General features: G+C 42.1%; 1 protein-coding gene across 1 annotated transcript in view; it reads left to right on the top strand.

Moving 5' to 3' along the window:
- The window catches only part of LOC130118211 (CUB and sushi domain-containing protein 3-like), a 473,370-nt gene that overhangs the window by 143,844 nt on the left and 308,274 nt on the right, over positions 1-21,252 (top strand). Inside the window, 2 exon segments of the mRNA XM_056286604.1 lie at positions 36-174; positions 3,186-3,373. Coding sequence (XP_056142579.1) covers positions 36-174; positions 3,186-3,373 — 327 coding nt within the window.

Consider the following 21,252-nt stretch of genomic DNA (forward strand, 5'->3'; position numbering starts at 1 on the left):
CCTCTTACCCCCCTTCTATTTATTTGCTCCTGCAGCTCCATGTGGGGGCCACTACTCGGGGCCATCCGGAGTCATTCTCTCCCCTGGGTGGCCTGGCTACTACAAGGACTCTCTGAGTTGTGAGTGGGTGATTGAGGCTGAGTTGGGATGCTCCATCAAGATCAGCTTTGACAGGTCAGACTGCTGCAACTACTCAACTGTGGAAAAAAAGATACACATGGGAGGCCAAAAGCCACACACACAGACATACAGACACGCACACGCATGCACACACATTCACACACACACGAAAACATGCATGAACTTATGTGCATTCATGCACACTGCTTCAGCAATGTTCCCTAATCCTGGTCATTTTGAACCACCGGTACTGCTGGTTTTCTATTTTGCCAGGTAGGTAATCACATTCGCCTGTTGTGTCAGGTCTAAAAAGCTCTTGCTGTGTCTAAAACCACTCTGTATATGTTACCTAGGGCACCGTCATCACTCTCACATATTTCATTTTTGTCCAAAACTCCAGCTGTGTAATTTAAGCAGTATAGTGCCCTCAAAAAGTTTCAAAAAGCAACAGAAAATGTAGTGTACAAAGCATGTAAGCTAAATGTAGTGTACAAAGCATGTAAGCTACTTTATCAAAAAAAAAAAAACACAATGCAATGCGTAGCATATGCTTGTTCACCCTTCACTGTCAAATCCTGGAGGAAGCCAAGATGAACAGAGAATGAGATGGAGACAAATTTATCAACTTCAACCTAACGTTAACATTTGTAGCTAATTTATACCAAGCCGATAACTGTTAAAAAAAGACTGAAATACTTGAATTCAAAAAAAAATTTCTTTGCATTCTTAATCAGCGTGATTAGACGGTTGGTACGGAAGTGTATTAGGGACACCAACGGAGGCCCCCCCCCCCCTCTCTGGAAGCGGGGACACACACGGCGGGGGGGGGGGGTTCAGAGTTTGTCCGAATTTCTGAGAAAATTTTCAGAAATAGCATCTGTGATTAAAGTGAGAATTGCTTAGAAAAAAAGTCAGAAATAACCAGAGATTTAAGTTAGAATTTCTGAGAAAAAAGTCAGTTTAGTGTTTACTGGGGCTATTCGTTAAAATGGATAACACAAATGTTCTTATCAAGTTATGTTTTGGAACTGGATTTAGTAATTAGGAAATTCTTTGTCTGTTGGCATCATTATAACAAGTATTGGTACTTTGAAGCGATGTTGTCATGAACTTTTCAGGAGAAAACTTTTGGATTTAAATGAGGTAATAGCCTTTGTGCAGGAGGATCTATTAAGAAATGGCCAAATGAAAGGCTAGCGTGGGTGCATCTTCGAGTCATTTAAAGGGGATTTGTGGTGCAACAAGCTGGGATATGACAGATTATCAAATTAATTTATACTCAAGGTATGGAACCTGTCATGTTAATTTGACCCGCTCTGTCTTTCTGCGAGGTATATTTCCTACTTTTTTATTTGCTTATTTTTTTTTAATCAGAAACTCTGACTTAAATCTCAGAAATTCTGGCTTTTTTTCCCTCAGAAATTCTGACACTAAACTCAGAATATGACACCCCCACGCACATCCCCCTTTTTGAGGGGGGGGGGACCTCCGTTGGTGGTCGTAATACGCTTCCCGTAGGTTGGAATACCTGACAAAAAAGGTGATTGTACCTACCTGGCATAGTAGATAATCAACAGTATAGGCGGTACCTGAGGACTGGACTGGGGAATAGTGACATACAGAACATCCACATTATATCATTGCGGAGGAAATTATATCATTCAGTAGGAAATACAAATGGAGACGAGGCAGTAAGAAGATTGAGGTTGAGTTTCCCAAAACGTTGAAAATCTCACACAAGTGTTTAATTCACCGACTCCCATTTACACATTTTTTAGAGCACTAAATTAGCCAAGCAATACATTTTAAAAAAATATATTAATTAACATTAAAGATGTCAAAATAAGAAAATGTATTCCGCAACATTAAAAAAAAAATCAAATGTTCAGTTTTCTATTAATAGCTTTCTCACTGCTGTGATACACAGTCTTGTGAAGAAACAAAGAACTGCTTTGCTGATGGATGTTTTGGGAAAGAGCCCAGATCTTTTTTTCCCCCCAGCGAGTTTGAATGTTTGAGGTTTTCCTATGCCAGTGGGACAATTCTGCTGTTGGTTTAAATTTATAGAGTTAAAGTAATATGTTCATGTGTTTCTATTGTTTGCATTGTTAATACAGAGTATGTGTTTTTTTGTTTTTTTTTTAAACCTCATTAACAGCTTGTTTTTCGCTATTTGGTTTTGATAGAGGCATTGAAGCTTAGCATTGCTTTAAGTTTTATGATGCGCAGCCCAGTGGACAAATCTATGCCCTATCAGATTTTTGAGAAACCCATTGATCTTGATCTTATGACGGCACGGTGGCGCAGTGGTTAGCGCGGTGACCTCACAGCAAGAAGGTCCTGGGTTCAAGCCCCGGGGTAGTCCAACCTTGGTGGGTCATCCCGGGTCATCCTCTGTGTGGAGTTTGCATGTTCTCCCCGTGTCTGCGTGGGTTTCCTCCGGGGGCTCCGGTTTCCTCCCACAGTCCAAAGACATGTAAGTCAGGTGAATTGGCCATACTAAAATTTTCCCTAGGTATGTGTATGTGTATGTGTGTGTGTTTGTGTGTGTGTGTGTGGGTGGGGGGGTAGCCTTGTGATGGCCTGGTGGCCTGTCCAGGGTGTCTCCCCACCTACCGCCTAATGACTGCTGGAATAGGCTCCAGCATTCCCGCAACCCTGAGAGCAGGATAAGCGGTCCAGATAATGGATGGATGGATATTGATCTTATCTTTTTAAATAATTTTTATCCATTTCTGGTAGAGTCATTGCTCATTGCTCCCAACTCGCAGATATGTTCCTTGTGATTGTTTCACTCGCTCTTGTAAAACTTTTGATATGGCAATCTGATGATTTTTCACTGTCATTGTTTGGTAATATTTCCATAAATGTTACTACGTCACAAGTCAGCAAATTGCTGATGCAACTTTTTCTGATTATAGACTGGCTGGCGTTCACACAGGAGCCTGACATGTAAAATTGAGGGAACATTTACAGATTACTTGGCATGTTTGAATGAGGTTTTTGTCTCCCTCTCACTCTCCTACCCCTTTATAAATTCTCTTCTTATTTTTAATTCATGTCAGGTTTCAGACAGAGCTTAGCTATGACTTCCTGGAAGTTCATGATGGCCCCAACTTGCTCTCCCCGTTGATTGGCTCGTTCAATGGAACCCAGGTGCCTCAGTTCCTGTTTAGCAGCAGTAACTTCCTGTATCTGCTCTTCACTACTGACAACAGCAGATCCAACAGTGGCTTTAAGATCTTCTATGAAGGTAACAGCACCTGCACCATGAATTATATGCAACATAAATCATGATGCTACGATCCAGTGGGTAGATGAGTCATTATGAACTTGCACATACATTTTAGTGGGTTATAATACAAACTGAATTATGGTTAAGTCTTCTTTCTCATCTTTCTGATGGTTTTTTTTCCCTCACCATAGCATTTAGCAGAGAAGCTAGGAAATTTTAATTCAGTTAAAACCAAGGACGGTCAGATCCGACTATGGCCGGATTCGATGAAGCAGCAATAATTGGCAGCGCTGTCTTTGGGAGGGGGGCGGAGTCGGCTTGTGTTCGTCACATGAATGCGTCTCTGTGTGTGCCGGAAAAAGCAGTGGTTCGGCCTGGATTCACCTTGTCACGGAAGTGGCAAGGCGTCTCCTTCGAGACTGCCAGCCAGAGAGATGCAGTTGGCAAACGCATGCAGTACGAGGGTGGGTGATTGAACTAAAATAGGAATTGATTGGCCACTAAATTGGGAGAAAAAGGGAAAAATCAGAAACAAATAATAAAAAAAAACAAGGACGGTCATGTAAGTACTGGTTAATAACACAAAGGATTAAAAGTGGCATGCTTTTCATGTAGCATTTATGCTAGAACAATGTTTCTTAATCTGTCTGTTAAGACGAGAAATGTATTTGGGGGCCTGTTTCTGGTGGATGTCATGACAAGAGTACCAGTGTTATTATTTACTTGGCTGATGTTTTAATGAGCTGGAGTTCCCAGGGTGAGACAATGTTTACACCATTCCGGTTCAGGGCTGAAAAAGTTGAAGAAACACAGATTTAAACAGCAGATGTTTGGACATGTGGCTCATAAAGCCTGGGTAGTCTTTTGACCTCCAGTGTAAAAAGCCAACTACTGTTGCTTACTGCACCTCTACATTTCTACATTTCTGATGTTAAAGTATTACACAATCCAAGATGATTCACAATTGCAGCAGTTTCAGCAGTGATTTGAAAACCCCACTGTTTACTCAGCCTATTGTTAGGGGGAGGATGGCTTCCAAGCGAGAGAAAAGCCAAACCTTAGGACATATTCACAATTAAATCTTAATTACTCAAGGCTATTGAAATAACTCCATGCCAAGGATAAGCTTAATATAGGTTTAGGAAAACAGCTGAGTGGAGAAAAACGGGGGGAAAAAAACTGATTCAGTACTTTTAAAAGACAGAACTTATTTAAAAAAAAAAGAAGAAAATATGACTTGAAAGGAAAAGACCCATGTAATTGTGGCAGGTTTTTGTAGACAGGTTTTTGTTAACAAAGGGCTAGGTCAGACCAAATCATTGTAGGCCATGAGCACAGATGACTATATGCTTAAAGCTTTTATTTTTTTTTGCTGAGTTGTGGACCCACATTAAATCCCTCTTACTATTCTCAGTATACAATGCCACTTTCCTTGTTCTCTGTATCGCTTTTTATCTCCGTCAGGTAGTAGCTGGGGAGGATATTGCAGTTGGCCACATGTGTTTGTCTGTGTATCTGCCCACATCTAATCTTGCATACTACTGGACCTATCAGCCTAATATCTTTTGGGCACAGTTATGGCTGTATGATCAAGAACCTCTCGTGGCTGCGAGGATTCAAAACGTTTGAAAAACATTTGTTCTCGGTACCATCGCTCCCTCTCTTCATTCACTCTCTAGCTCGCACGACCAACGCTGCTCTCTGTCACTGCCCGATCTGAGTCAACCACAGATGTGAGTCATGTCAGGCAGCAACAATGTCAAAACATTATGTATTCGGATATGAGTCTTGAATGTAAACAAGGAATTGATCGTATTTTGCAAGTCAGCAAACCATTCACCACTGACCTCAGCACAGGAGAACCGGAGGAACACTGGATGAACCAAAAATAACCTCTGTCTTTATTTTCATAATATTATAAAGCTGGGTAAACCACTATACGCTTTTGCACGGGAGACTCACATCTACGGTGGACTCAGATCAGGCAGCAACATAATCAAAAGTTATTAAAAGAATCTTGATAATCGAAAAATGTGAAAGTTATAAAGGAACAACTTCCTCTCGGTTTCAGTCAGAACAGGAAGTGTTCTATATTCTTGTCACTGCCCGATCTGAGTCAACTGTAGATGTGAGTCATGCATGCGTGAGCATAAAAGGTTTACCCAGTTTTGTTATATTATGAAAATAAAGCCAGGATTAGGGTTAGACCAAAATAGTTTCATAGCAAACCTTTTCTTTCTGGAAAGTGCAAGTTCATATTAGACCCGTTCAGTCAACTTGGGTGCTGCGCAAAAGCCTTATAATGGCAGGAAAAACACAGTTTTTTCTGTGCTTGTGTGCATGTGTCTGTCTGCAGCTAATTTTTCATACTACCGGGCCTGTCAGTCTAAGATTTTTTGTGCAGTTATGACCGTATGATCAAGGACCTCTCGTGATTGCGGTGATTCAAAACCTTTGGAAAACCTGTTTTATATTGCATTTGAGTACTAACCCTCAGCTGGTTTTTCGCCTAAGTCTGAGCACCGGAGAAGGGGAGATACTCAGGCAGTGCCTCCGTATATTCCCTTCTTCCGGTAAGTGAAAAAGGGGTGGTAGCTGCTAAGTCTGAGCACAGGAAAAGGGGAGATATGTCTGGTGGAGATCTGCACTCTACTAAGTGCACTCTTCTAGTTGCATATTGCTTCATGTAATTTAGGGCAGCAGCAGATGTGGACGTTGGACAGGCAAGCTTTTCAACCAGACTGAGAAAATCTGGGCAGACAAGAAGATGGGAAGGAATAGCTGTCTATGGTGCTGACCTCGAATATGCAGCATCTGGGGCAAGAGCCACTTATCCTCAGGGGATGTTAGAGGCTTTTTACCCCCCACACAGTATTATGGAAGGAGTAGCCACCTTTCAAATATCAAGTAGAAAAATACACTGGATACATGGGGATGAATCTGCACCTTTCTTTGGAATAGTACTAATTTTCTTGTCAATTAGATGTGAGTCATAAGACAGGGTTTCTTATTAGCTCTTGTATTATTGACTAAGAGTAGACCACTAGTGTCTGTGTCTTATTATGTTTCACTCACAAGTGCATTTCTCTTTTGTTGATAAGGCATTTGAAAAGCAATAACAGTAAGATTATATTAAGCCCCCTCCACTGTCATTTAGAACATATTATATTATTGCTGAAATGCTTTAGGGGAAACCTATCCTCGTTCATTTGTAGAAGTGGTCCTGCAAAGCGGCGCTATTGTGAAGTATGTTATGAATAAACTGAGATGGGCGGAAAACATGGCGTCACTCCCTTCGCATTTAAAAGATTTCACAGGTCTATCCAAATGCAATAGAAAAATAAATGTTCAACCCATAATCCAGCCTGGCAAAGGCACCGTTGTAATATGAGATTTAAAAAAATATTATTGTTACACCCAAAATGCACAGCCTAAAAAATGTTCGAAGCATTTTTTCCACGGCCCTTGAATTACCTCGGTCATAACTGATTTGCGAGGAAATTTCATGTGTTAGGATGTTGTAAGATTAAAACCACCTATTGTGATCTTTCACCCTCAATGGTTTACAGTCAGTATTAGTTAAGTGTGTATTTTCGGTAACTGCTTCATTATTGTCAGCTGCATAATTGTTCCTGGAAAACTGACCATATAGTAGATAGTAGATTTTTACAGATAGCAACAATATTGACATCCTGACTGCTTAGCTATATTTGTTGTTTTCATACATTTTGTTTAGCAGTGAATTGTACGTACATTTTGGGTAGGTGCACACACACTTTATATTTTCTAAGTGTTGAGTTCCGTTTGTACATGACAAATGTTAGTTGGCTTGAAGACATCCCACTCGCATCATGCTGATTGTTCTCGACACTTGGCTGATCTGCAACTGTGATGGCATGGTGCAACCTGTTGTCTCTATATGGATAATGTGGTCAAAATGTGGTCAAACTAGGATGCAATTATCACTTACGGCTTCATAAATCAAAATGTTAACGTTAACTTTACATGATGGGACTTTTAAATGTACAGTACATGAGATACTTAAATGCAGAACCTTAATATACAGCGTGCTTGCTTTTTTGTGTTTTTTGTGGGGTTTTTTTGCATCTTGAGATTTGGTGCTAAGTACGTCTATTTAGAATATAAATGCCTTAAGGCATGTCTATAATCTGCAGCACCACCTAAAAGACCACATGCACAATATTTCCACTTTAATTTGTTTTCAAAGGGAAACATAATTGTTGAAAAAATAAGTAAAATGTAAGTAATTAATAAGTAAAATATTAGTAAAACTGGCCACTCGACATATTGAACAGGCTTTTTTTTTACCGGCTTTAATTAAACATTTTAACAAAAGTCTTGTCGAAGTCTTGATCGGTACAGCCGTGGCCACCCTGTGTTTCACTGAAACCCGGCTTAGTGAGCATATCACGGACAGTACACTTCATGTGCCGCAGTTTCCTCCAGGCGGACCGTGATATGGCGCTATGGGCGGGGGGGGGGGGGATGGGGTGGCGCCATATGCGTCACGAAGGTTGGTGTACGGATGTCACAGTGTTGAAGAAATCATGCAGCCCTCACTTAGAGACCTTTTTCATTGGCTGTAAACCAGTGGTGCCGACCGTCCTGCCGTTTTTCACTCCAACCCTAATTTAACACACCTGATTCTACTAATTACCTACTGACCAAGGCCTTGATTAATTGACTCAGTTGTGTTAAATCAGGGTTGGAGTGAAAACCGGCGGGAGGGTGGCTCTCCAAGAGCAGGGTTGGGCACCACTGCTCTAAACCATTCTATTCACCGTGGGAATTTTCATCATTTATTCTAGTCGGCGTATAATCCCACCCCAGGCCTGTGTTAAAGAGGTGTTAAAACACCTGGCTGATCAAATTACAGATATTGAGCGCAAATATCCAGACTTCCTACTCCTTATCCTTGGGGATTTAAAAAATGTTTTTTTTTGGATCTTTGCCCCCCAATTGTATCCGGCCAATTACCCCGCTCTTATGAGCCGTCCCGGTCGCTGCTCCACCCTCTCTGCCGATCCGAAGAGGGCTGCAGACTACCACATGCCTCCTCTGATCCACGTGGAGTCGCCAGCTTCTTCTTTTCACCTGACAGTGAGGAGTTTTACCAGGGGGACGTAGCGCGTGGGAGGATCACGCTATTCCCCCCCCCCCCAGTTCCCCCTCCCCCCTGAACAGGTGCCCCGACCAACCAGAGGAGGCGCTAGTGCAGTGACCAGGACACATACCCACATCCGGCTCACCACTCGCAGACACAGCCAATTGTGTCTGTAGGGATGCCCGACCAAGTCAGAGGTGACACGGGGATTCGAACCGGCGAGCAATATGACATATGTAGTACCAACAGTAATCACCGAGGCCCTATTACATGTATTATTCCAGGCAGATGTAAAGTAATGTCAGTACAAGGTCACTGAAGAACTCAGGGTTACTTGTTTGACAGCTACACAGAAAATCAACATTGGATGGCTGACTGGTTGGACATTCAGCTTTCCTGATATCGATTCTGAATCAACATTTGGCTTCAGAGCAATTCAGGGTGCTTGGTCCAAGTTAACATAAATCCTTGAATTCATTAGGTTTGCTTTTTGGAGGGGTAGTTGTCCAATATATTTTTCTTTTTCAAATTTAAAGCAGTGTTTTAAGACACTGGAAACCCCTGAAATGGATGAATAACGCTAAGTACAAAATGGCTTTCCATAAATGACTCAATAAATAAATAGAGAGAGAGAGAGAGAGAGAGAGAGAGTGACATACTTACTGTACATACATAATAGCAAAAAGATGCAGAGTACACACAACACACAAATGTGTGTGTGTGCGTGTGTGTGTGTGTGAGAGAGAGAGACACACACACACACACACACACACACACACACACACACACACACACACACACACAGAGGAACAGAGAGAGACACACACACAGAAATTGAGAGAGAGAAAGAAATGCAAATAACCCATACAACACAATGCAGTAGAGAGATGGAGAGAGAGACACCGACCTACATACATGCTGCATATGCAATTTGATAGTGAAAGTGCAAAGATATTTTTAATTGACTGCTTCATCAAGGTAGCATGGTGGCGCAGTGGTTAGCATGGTCGCCTCACAGCAAGAAGGTCCTGGGTTTGAGCCCCAGGGTAGTCCAACCTTGGGGGTTGTCATGGGTTGTCCTCTGTGTGGAGTTTACATGTTCTCCCTGTGTCTGCGTGGGTTTCCTCCGGATGCTCTGGTTTCCTCCCACAGTCCAAAGACATGTAGGTCAGGTGAAGTGGCCATACTAAATTGTGCCTAGGTGTGTGTGTGTGTGTGTGTGTGTGTGTGTGTGTGTGTGTGTGTGTGTGTGTGTGTGTGTGTGTGTGTGTGTGTGTGTTTTTGGCCCTGTGGTGGTCTGGCGGCCTGTCCAGGGTGTCTCCCTGCCTGCCACCCAATGACTGCTGGGATAGGCTCCAGCATCCCCGTGACCCTGAGTTAGGATAAGCGGTTTGGATAATGAATGAATTAATGCTTCATCTTTAGTTTTTGGATCAAATGGAATGCTTGAAGTCAAGACTGTCAAAGGAATAGCCTACCAACAAATAACTTGTGTAGTGTTGTCAGTCCATTCCTTAAGTTAGAATACTTTTAGCACATGGAAGAAGAACTTGCGACTTGGAAGATATTCAAATAGTAGTCCTTAAAATCAGAGGGAAAAGGGGGACCTCTCTCGACAGCTTGTTTGACCTACGGATAAGAGAGCAGACACTTAGGCGAAAAATCAGGAAACCAGATTTTTTCTTTCAGAGAACTAGAACACCCTAGTAACAACCTTAGTGCAAAAAGGGGGGAGGTGTGTCTGCAATTCTACAGTAGTTGTACCCTATACTCTGGCTCCCCATTAAGGATACTGCCCTCTTTCCTCCTCTTCTCACAATGTAAAGCGTCCGTCGTATGACACTTACATTTAACAAATGGTAGCACAGTAGTAGAAAGGAGCAGGCTGCTTTATCTAGGTTGCCGAAGGAGAAGCTGTCAAATATTACGAGCCACACCGCTTTCAGAAACAGTGCAGTGTTCTTGAATCTCTCGGCTGCAGCTTGTTATAAACCTGACATCTGTGCCACTGTCTGAAATTTTGCTGCTCTGCACTTGGTCTATTCTAAATTTATTTTTCATTATCTCTGTAAACAGTGGTGCTTTTGAACCAGAGAAATTGTGACCCAAAACCTCCCTGTGTTGTGATGAGTGTAATGACATCAAAGGTGCTCTTGACAGACTTTGTTTTTTTGTGTGTGTATGAATGTGACCCGGAAATTTTACCGTGATTGTGAAAACATAATTACAATTTCTTGTTAACTGTAAAACTCAAATATACATGTTAGAAAATTATTGGAAAAGAACAATAAAACTATGATTTTAAATATAATGAATAAAAATATCAATACAGATTACAGTATAGGTTACCATGGACTTTATTTTCATGAAACTGGAGAAAATGTGCCATACTGGCACATGTGGACGTGTCCAATATATTTTTGGTAGGTTGGTGACCAGAAGCCTGTTGCACCAGTTATGTGTAAGTGGGATCGTGAGTTAGGATCTGACGTCCACACTAAAGCTAACGTTGTAACTAGTTAGTGTTAAACGAAGGTTATGTGTTTGTGCGGTTGCACCCCTGATACTTAAGATACATCTGTACCATGTTCACTGTAAACGCCTCCTTAATCAAAACATTGCTGCAGTCAGTTTAGACTGAAGAGATCACTTAGATGAGTGAGGAAACATATCTGTCAATAAACGTGTCCAGATGAACTGATTCAACCTTCTTTGATTTTCTTACCTGGATTATTGTGCATGCATGAAGACATTGTTGCTTGTTGTGACATTTTCGTCAATGGACTAGTGGCATGCATTGAAACACCCTCAAATTTAGCTTAAAATATCCTCATGGTAGTTATCTGTCACACAAAACGAAGACTGAGATAGAAATAAAACTTGTTGCACATTGTCATTATCCACGGGCTTCTGACCGGGGCTCATCATTGAAACAGTGGCATGAAGCAGTAGCTAAAAATGTCTTTCAGCATGAGACTTCCCATCTTTTTACTGTTCCACCATTTCGAAGGTCACTTTAAGAATGGCTTTACATCTAGTAGAAGATATAAATTTAAAGCTATATCTTAACTCTGTGTTGAAACTAACTTGTATGGTGAAATGGGTTTATATTAAGGTATAGCATAAGTCTTCTTATATGTTAACACTAAGCTGTTTGAACTCACCAAAGCAGGTGCAACTGGCAGCAGAGAAGCAAGTGCAGCCCTGGCGCAGCGAGGCGCAGTTGATAGAGAGATTGGATTAGGATGAATACATTATAAGCAGGTGGAGTTGGGATGGGCTTTGACTTGGCCAATCAAATCAGCTCCTCTCATACTCTATAAATGCATTGTGGCACAGCATATTGTCATTTTCCTGATGGATGAAGAGGGGACACACATCAGAGTGGCTCTGCATTCCTCCTCTGTTAAATTACATGTATGAAATCCAGCAGCAGTAAAGTCTTTGCCCATACCACTGCTGTCTTCCAGTCACATACTCCATTCACAAGACTCAGCGTTTTCGGTTTTTACTGATTTTCACAAAAAATACCCAGATTTTTTAAAAGGAGTAGATCGGTTTAAACTGATTTTCACCCGGATTTTATGTTTTCTCGGATCCAAAAGTTGTTCCTGTTTGTGTGAGGTTATGTAATGGTGTCCTTGTGGTGAAATTCGGCATGCTGGATGGCTTTAGAAAATAAAAACTGAAAACGCTGAGCCTTGTCCATTCATATAGATTGTGATATAACAAATATAAGTAATTTGAAGAAGCACACAAGAATATCATTAAACACCCTGGCTGAAATAACCACAAATCCCCTTCAGTGTTCTCATGTTGTGTACGTACAAGCCTACAGAGATTGACAGTGGACACAATACCTTAGCCTAAAGTCTGACAGGGGATTGGATTTTCACTCCCACCACGATTCTGTGACTCGGTAAAAAAAAAAAAACCCTCCCCGTTTCGCTGACGTGATTGATAGAGAAATGTATCCCTGTTCCATAGGAATTATGCGGGAATCTTCACCAGATGTCAGATTCTAGTGTAGACAGTTTGCATTCCTGAATATATCCTATTGGACCAGAAAGAAATTCACTTAGCCAAGTTACCTTGAATTTTCTTTACATCACAATGAGCGTAAACTGTCTCTCGATTCACATCAAATGCAACAGTCACATATCAGCATTTCTCTTGGTTTATTTATTTATTTCAGTGGGGTGAAATTTACTGTTTAACATATATTAAAACACAATTGGATAGATGTTCCTGTGTGCACTCACCTGGACTGCTGCACGAAAATGGCTCAGTGCACCCTACATCTGTGCTTAGACATGGTCTGAGCTGGCAGAGGCATTGTTGCAAGCCAAATTGGACACCAAAATTGTACTGCACCAGCAGATCTACATTAACACACCTCAAGCTGTGCCACCACACCCATCTCTCTGCAGGTGGGTTCCTTTAAAGCCATGCAATTACCAAACGGGTGCAGGCAGGGAAAATTTGCTCTGTGTCCGACGAAATTGCCAATCAGTCTTCATTTTTGCTCTGCACCAGTATGAAAAAAGAACCATCTGTGTTTATCACACACACACACACACACACACACACACACACACACACGCACACACACACAAACACACACACACACAAATCTTGTCCGTTGTCTTACCAGCCAATTCTTTTACAGTTGTATTCATTATATTTGTGAGATAATAGCAATCATACTTCATTAAAGTCCTCTAAATAATTTTAGTTTTCTTTAGGTACATAATGACATGAACTATTTTGATGAGATTTAGTTTAGAAAAAGGGTAAGCAATGAGGACCTACTTAAACCTACTTTGCTCCCTTTAAAAGCAATAAGTTCTGGGTCTAAACTTTTTTCTTACCTAGTTCCAAAATGATGGAATAACCTCCTGACCACCATTTGAGCTTCAGACTTGCTTACAAAAAGCCTAAAACTTTCCTCTTCCAGGCCTGCCTTCATCCTTAAATGTTGTTCAAGCAAGACTCATGCTAGTGGCACTTTCCAGCAAATATGAATCACTTGGTGCTATTATTGGCCTCTGTTATAACTAGTCTGCCCTTACTTGCTGAGACATCAGTATTACAAGTGTCTACTCTTGTGCCCCTCTGCCACCTGCGCTTTCATATACCGACCAGCCAAAACATTAAAACCACTGACAGGTAAGTGAATAACATCGATTATCCCATCACAATGGAACCTGTCAAGGGGTTGGATATATTGGGCAGCATGTAAACAGTCAGTTCTTGAAGTTTTATGTTGGAAGTGGGAAAAATGAGCAAGCATAAGGATCTGAGCGACTTTGACAAGGGTCAAATTGTGATGGCTAGAGAACTGGGTCCGAGCAACTCCAAAACGAAAGGTCTTGTCGGGTGTCCCCGGTATAGAGTGGCCAGTATGTCCTAAAAGTGGTCCAAGGAAGGACAACCAATGAACCGGTGAAAGGGTTATGGATACCCAAGGCTCACTGATGCGTGTGGGGAGGAAAAGCTAACCCGTTTGGTCCGATCCCACAGAAAAGCTACTGTTGCTCAAATTGCTGAAACAGTTAATGTTGGCTATGATATACAGGTGTCAGAACGCACAGTGCATCACAGCTTGCCTGTGTATGGGGCTGTGTAGCCACAGACCAGTCAGAGTGCCCATGATGACCCCTGTCCACCGTCGAAAGTGCCTACGATGGGCACATGAGCATCAGAACTAGACTATGGAGCAGTGGAAGAAGGTGGCCTGGTCTGATGAATCACGTTTTATTTTACATCATGTGGACGGCCGGGTGCGTGTGCATCATTTACCTGGGGAAGAGATTGCACCAGGATGCTCTATGGGAAGAAGGCAAGCTTGCGAAGGCAGTGTGATGCTCAGGGCAATGTTCTGCTGGGAAACCTTGGGTCCTGGCATTCATGTGGATGTTACTTTGACACATACCACCTACCTAAACATCACTACAGACAAGGTACACCTCTTTATGGCAATGGTATTCCCTAACAGCAGTGGCCTCTTTCAGCAGGATAATTCATCCTGTCATACTGCAAAACATTTTCAGGAATGTTTGAGGAACATGACAAAGAGTTCAGGGTGTTGCCTTGGCTTCCAAATTCCCCAGATTTCAAACTGATCATGCATCTGTGGGATGTGCTTGAAGAACGAGCCCAATCCATAGAGGCCCCACCTTGCAACTTACAGGACTTAAAGGATCTGCTGCTAACTTGGTCTTGGTGCCAGATACCAAAGGACACCTTCAGAGGTCTTGTGGAGTCCATGCCTTGACAGGTCAGAGCTGTTTTGGTGGTATGTGGGGGACCTACACAATATTAGGCAGGTTTTAATGTTTTGGCTGATCATTGTGGCAATGATATGCCTGTTATACTCATATATCGTTTTGTCCATCTACTTTGCACTTTGATTCTTCTATCACTCCCTCAACATATTCATGGCTATTACATGGTTATTATTTGCATTTATATGTTGTGTGTTGGTAACACTCAAATCGATATTTTAGAGGGAAATTTCACAATGGTTTTGTGTATATGCAATTAGTACTGATGAGTAATGTAGTCGATTTAAACAATAAAGTCCTCATAGTGTACTTTCCCACAGCGCCTACATGTACCAGAATGCGTTGCATATAAGCCTCTGTTTTGTTGTCCATAAAATCCTATGTGCTAGTGTTGTGGGACTTAATTTCCACTGTTGGAATAGTAGCTTAGCCGAGAGAATGAGGATGTGTTAATTGACCGGCGTGTTTAGAATACATTAGAGTATTGGAAATCCTACTAGGCTTTAGTTTTTCCGGCTGCCAACACTGCAAAAAATCTGAGCTTAAATACAAGAAATAAACAAGAAATATGTAGGCCCAGGCTTAAAACTAGTCCTTAATCCCAGAGCATACATCTTAAAACAGGAAACTTGATTTTACTGAAATCATAACCAGGGCAAGTGAAATTTCTGTCAACATTTATTGACAACTCTTTCCACGTTTGAGCAGTGAAAATCAAAGTGTACTTTCATTTTGTGATATGTGAAGCATGTTGGGCCATTAAAAAAAAAAATATATATATATAGTATATGTAGTATATAAAGCCTTGTGTCATTTTTAAATCAAGCAATTGAACTTGAGTTTGTGTCACTGAACCTTGAAACAAGTTATTTTTTTGTGAAAGAGAATGGTACAAATTACTACTTTAGCTAATATAGCTTGTTTTAACAATAAATTACTCAATTGTAAGATTTCCTGACTAATTGAGGCATAAAAGACATAGTCATGATCAATTTAAGAATATAACATGAATTCAAAGATAGAAACTAGTAAATAACTTTTAAAACAAGATAATTAATCTCATATTTCCTGATCTAAGATTTTAAATCTTGGCAAGCACAGAAGAATTTGCAGTGAAACGACATCATGACACATTACTTGGCAACCAGAATAAAACTGTTTCGCTGCTGTCCCGGAGATGCAGAAATGATCAGGAAAAACTGCAGGTCTTTTTCATGTGCTATCCCTGTTGCAGATAGACAGAGATAAGGTTGAAAATCAGTCAATTTTCCTTTTGATTGCCAACTCTCTTGTAAGTCGCTTTGGATAACATGTTCGCTAAATGATTCAATGTGAAATGTAAACACTGCTTAATAGTGCAAGAATTTATTGCTTGTTTAAAATCCAATAAAAATATCTTTGAGAAAAAAAAGTTCAAAAATTTTAATGTCACCGAAGAATTACCATTACCATTTTGATTATACATTACTGGATATAAAGCGGATTTTCACATTGTGTTGTTAGTATTGTGAATGATGTTGAGTTTACCATGGTCATATGTGTATTTGTCCATATTTGTGTTATTGGAAGTTTAACCCCCAGATTTACTTAAAGTTTAAGGTAGCACAAAAGCCATTTTGGGTGCAAAAAGAGACAAATCTGGTTACTACCACAGCACATTATGGTTTTGTACATGTTAACAGTGGTAGACACAGGGCTGCAAAGATCTTGATTCTGATTTTTAGGCATGTCAGTTAGAAGGCACAGAGCTGAAGGATGGGATTATGCAAATAATTATATTACACCCTGTTTAATTTACCAATGAAAAGCCATCCTAATTTCACCTAGAACTACACTGCTCAAAAAAAATAAAGGGAACACATAAGCAATGCAATGTAGCTCCAAGTCAATCATACTTTTGAGATATCAACCTGTCCAGCTAGGAAGCAACACTGATTTGTGACTCAATTTCACCTGTTGGTAAATTGTCTAATTTCCACCAGGTGGAAATTAGACAATTTGCAAGACAACCCCTATAAAAGGAATGGATTTGCAGGTGGTGGCCACAGACCATTTGCCTGTCCTCATCTTTTCTGGCCGATTTTTGGTTAGTTTTTCGTTTTGCAAGTGCCCTCACCACTAGAAGTGGCATGAGGCGGTATCTGCAACCTACAGAAGTTGCTCAGGTAGTGCAGCTCATCCAGGATGGCACATCAATACGTGCTGTGGCAAGAAGATTTGATGTGTCTCCCAGCACAGTGTCCAGAGCATGGAGGAGGTACCAGGAGACAGGCCAGTACACCAGGAGACGTGGAGGGGGCCGCAGGAGGACAACAACCCCGCAGCAGGACCGCGATTTGGTCCTTTGTGCAAGGAGGAACAGGAGGAGCACTGCCGGAGCCCTACAAAACGACCTTCAACAGGCCACTAATGTGCAGGTTTCTGCTCAAACAGTGAGAAACAGAATGCATGAGGATGGTATGAGGGCCCGACGTCCACAATTGGGGCCTGTGCTCACAGCCCAACACCGTGCAGCCCGATTGACCTTTGCCAGAGAACATCTTGGTTGGCAGATTCACCATTGGCGCCCTTGCTCTTTACAGATGAGAGCAGGTTCACACTGAACACATGTGACAGATGTGAGAGAGTCTGGAGACGCTGTGGAGAACGTTCTGCTGCCTGCAACATCCTCCAGCATGACCGGTTTGGCGGTGGGTCAGTGATGGTCTGGGGAGGCATATCCTTGGAGGGCCGCACAGACCTCTACGTGCTAGCCAGAGGTACCATGACTGCCATTAGGTACCGGGATGAGATCCTCAGACCCATTGTCAGACCATATGCTGGTGCAGTGGGCCCTGGGTTCCTGCTCATGCATGACAATGCTCGTCCTCATGTGGCCAGAGTGTGTCAGCAGTTTCTGTATGTCGAGGGCATTGATGCTATGGACTGGCCTGCACGTTCCCCAGACCTGAATCCAATCGAGCACCTCTGGGACATCATGTCTCGTACCATCCGCCAACGCGATGTCACACCACAGACTGTCCAGGAGTTGACCGATGCCCTGATCCAGGTCTGGGAGGAGATCCCTCAGGAGACCATCCGTCGTCTCATCAGCAGCATGCCCAGACATTGTAGGGAGTGCATACAGGCACGTGGAGGCCACACACACTACTGAGCCTCATTTTGAATCGTCTTGAAGAATTTCCACAGAAGTTGGATCAGCCTATGTTCTCATTTTCAACTTTGATTTTGAGTATGATTCTGAATCCAGACCTTAATGGGCTAATGATTTTGATTTCCATTGATCATTCTTAGGTTATTTTGCTCTAAACACATTCCTCTGTCTAATAAATAAAGATTTTCAGCTGAAATATTTCATTCATTCCCTTTATTTTTTTGAGCAGTATAGATATGGTAATCAATGCCCGGTGAAAGCATGTTTATTTTAGGCAAACATTTGGTTGCCTTTATTTTGGGCAGAAAGAAACTAAGGTGGATGCCAAATGGCATCTGTTTGAGAAACTTAGACATTTTTCAGTTGCAGCATGTAGCCAAACCCTAATGCATCAACTAAGACTAACGACTCTACTGAGAACTTCTGTTTCCTGTTTCTCACTTGTGATTTCAGATAGAGCCCAGGCTCAATCCTTCGGTTTAGGTTTAAACGGTGCCCTGTTACTCTCATGAATTAATTACATGAGAATTCCTTAGGAGCTTATTGAAATGCCAACTGATATTAAATCACTTGCAAAAACTGCCAGTAGTTGCACTGGTGCGGCACCTGTCTGCGCCTGTCTTTTTACATCTGGAGGAATGTGATGGAGCTTTTACCTGTGCATTCTAAAATAATCTTCAACAGCTGTCATGTGGGCTTGTGTAAAATCCATGTTGGAAAATTTGGGCATGCTGTTTTGTCAATCCAGTTCAAATATTTCCTGCTTTTGATAAATCACTTTTGAGTTATCAAGGCTCAGTTTACATTTACTCTGTTGGGCCCTTCTCTAAACCTAATCTGCACTCACATGGACAAACATGTTGGTCCACTGTTGAGACTTCAGACAAACCCACTCTAAAAAGCAGAGCATTGTTCATTAGAAAGGTTACTGAAACCAGTATGAACAGTAACCTTCCTAATGAACAATGCTCTGCTTTTTTGAAGTTTTTCAACTCCAAAATTAGTACAATTCATGAGCAGCTGGCCTCTGCTAACATCATTCTGACTGAATTACCATCAGCAAGCACCATGAAACTGGCCCCATTCACTATCCTACGTGACTTCAGTCTTCCAACTGAACGTCACATTTTTGAACTGAAAATCACATTTTTGAAGTCCCAATACCTCCAGATGTCACCTGGATCCAATTCTCACAACCATAGTTAAAGCATGCCTGCCCTCTATCTAATCTCCCTAATAACCCCCACTATCAAGTACTCTCTGTTCACTGGTACAGTTCCCCATTCACTGAAGGTTGCCATAATTATAATCAGACCAACTCTGAAAAAAACCTGGTTTAGACTCTAATGGCCAAAACAACTACCGACATCTTTCCAATTTTCCATTCATCTCCAAAATTCTTGAGAGGGTAGTTAGATCTCAACCTCAGAGCTCCCTTGATAACAATAATCTCTTTGAACAATTCCAATCTGATTTTCGCCCCAAACATAGCACAGAAACAGCCCTGGTTAAGATCACTAATGACCTCCTTTGTGCAGCTGATTCCAGTCTACTCTCTATCCTCATCTTCCTTGTCCTCAATGCAGCCTTTGATACTATATATCCCATCAGCTCCCTGTGGATCGTCTGGTTAGCATTGGAGTTGGGGTCACTGTGTATCAGTGGTTTGCCTCCTACCTTGTAGACAGGACAAATTTTGTATAGATTCAGAATACCAGTCAGAGAGATTCATTGTTCATCTTGGAGTTCCACAGGGTTCTATCTTGGGGCCACTTCCGTTTATTATTTACCTCCTCCTCCCTTTTGGCAACATCTTCTGGCACAATGGTATCCATTTTCCCTTTTATGCTGATGATACACAGCTTTGTGTGTCCACAAAGCTCACTTCTACCCTCCCCTGCAGTACCCTCACTGCTTGTCTCCATGATTACAGATATGGATGACAAAAAATTAATAATAATAATTATTATAATAATAATAGATTACATTTAGGCAGCACGGTGGCGCAATGGTTAGCGCGGTCACCTCACAGCAAGAAGGTCCTGGGTTCGAGCCCTGGGGTAGTTCAACCTTGGTGGGTCATCCCAGGTCGTGCTCTGTGTGGAGTTTGCATGTTCTCCCTGTGTCTGCGTGGGTTTCTCCCGGGGGCTCCCGTTTCCTCCCACAGTCCAAAGACATGTAAGTCAGGTGAATTGGCCATACTAAATTGTCCCTAGGTATGAATGTGTTTGTGTGTGTGTGTGTGTGTGTGTGTGTGTGTGTGTGAGAGAGAGAGAGAGACTGCTGGAATAGGCTCCAGCATGCGACCCTGAGAGCAGGATAAGCAGTTTAGATAATGGATGGATGGACTACATTTATGTATCGCACATTATCTGGACATCCAAAGCACTTCAAATTGAAGGGGGGAAACTCACCTCAACCACCACCAATATTATTTGAAATTCAACAGTTGTAAAACTGAGCTGCACCTCATTGGCACTAAATCTACACTCTCAAAAACAAATGTTTGCTCACTTCCCATTGCTGGAGCTGCCATGCCTGTCTCCTCACAGATTAAGAGCCTTGGTGTAATCCTTGACAGTGCCCTTTTTTTTCCAGTCATATAAACAATGTCTCCCGTATTGCTTTTTTCCATCTGTGTAACATCTCCAGACTATGCCCTGCTTTAACACAACACTCCAAGGAAGCCTTAGTCAATGCTTTGGTCAAATCACATATCGACTACTGCAATGCAACCGTGGCAGGCATCCCCAACAAATGTATTCATCAACTTCTACTCATCCAGAATCCTTTTTTTTTATTTCCCCCCCTTTTTCTCCCCAGTTGTATCCAGCCAATTACCCCACCCTTCCAAGCCATCCCGGTCGCTACTCCACCCCCTCTGCCGATCCGGGTAGTGCTGCAGACTATCACATGCCTCCCCCGATACATGTGGAGTCGCCAGCTGCTTCTTTTCACCTGACAATGAGGAGTTTCACCAGGGGGATGTAGCACATGGGACGATCACGCTATTCCCCCCAATTCCCTCTCCCCCCTGAACAGGCACCCTGACCGACCAGAGGAGGTGCTAGTGCAGCGATCAGGACACATACCCACATCCGCCTTCCCACCTGCAGACACGGCCAATTGTGTCTGTAGGATTGCCCGACCAAGCCAGAGGTAACATGGGGATTCAAACCGGCGATCCCCGTGATGTTAGGCAACGGAATGGACCGCCATGCTACCCGGGTGCCCTTTCATCCAGAATTCTACCGCATGGATTATTACACGTTCAAATTTCACTGAATATTTCACATCCCTGCTTATTCAATTACACTGGCTCCCTGTTTTA

Source organism: Lampris incognitus, chromosome 9, assembly GCF_029633865.1.
Source record: "Lampris incognitus isolate fLamInc1 chromosome 9, fLamInc1.hap2, whole genome shotgun sequence".
Taxonomy (NCBI): Eukaryota; Metazoa; Chordata; class Actinopteri; order Lampriformes; family Lampridae; genus Lampris; species Lampris incognitus.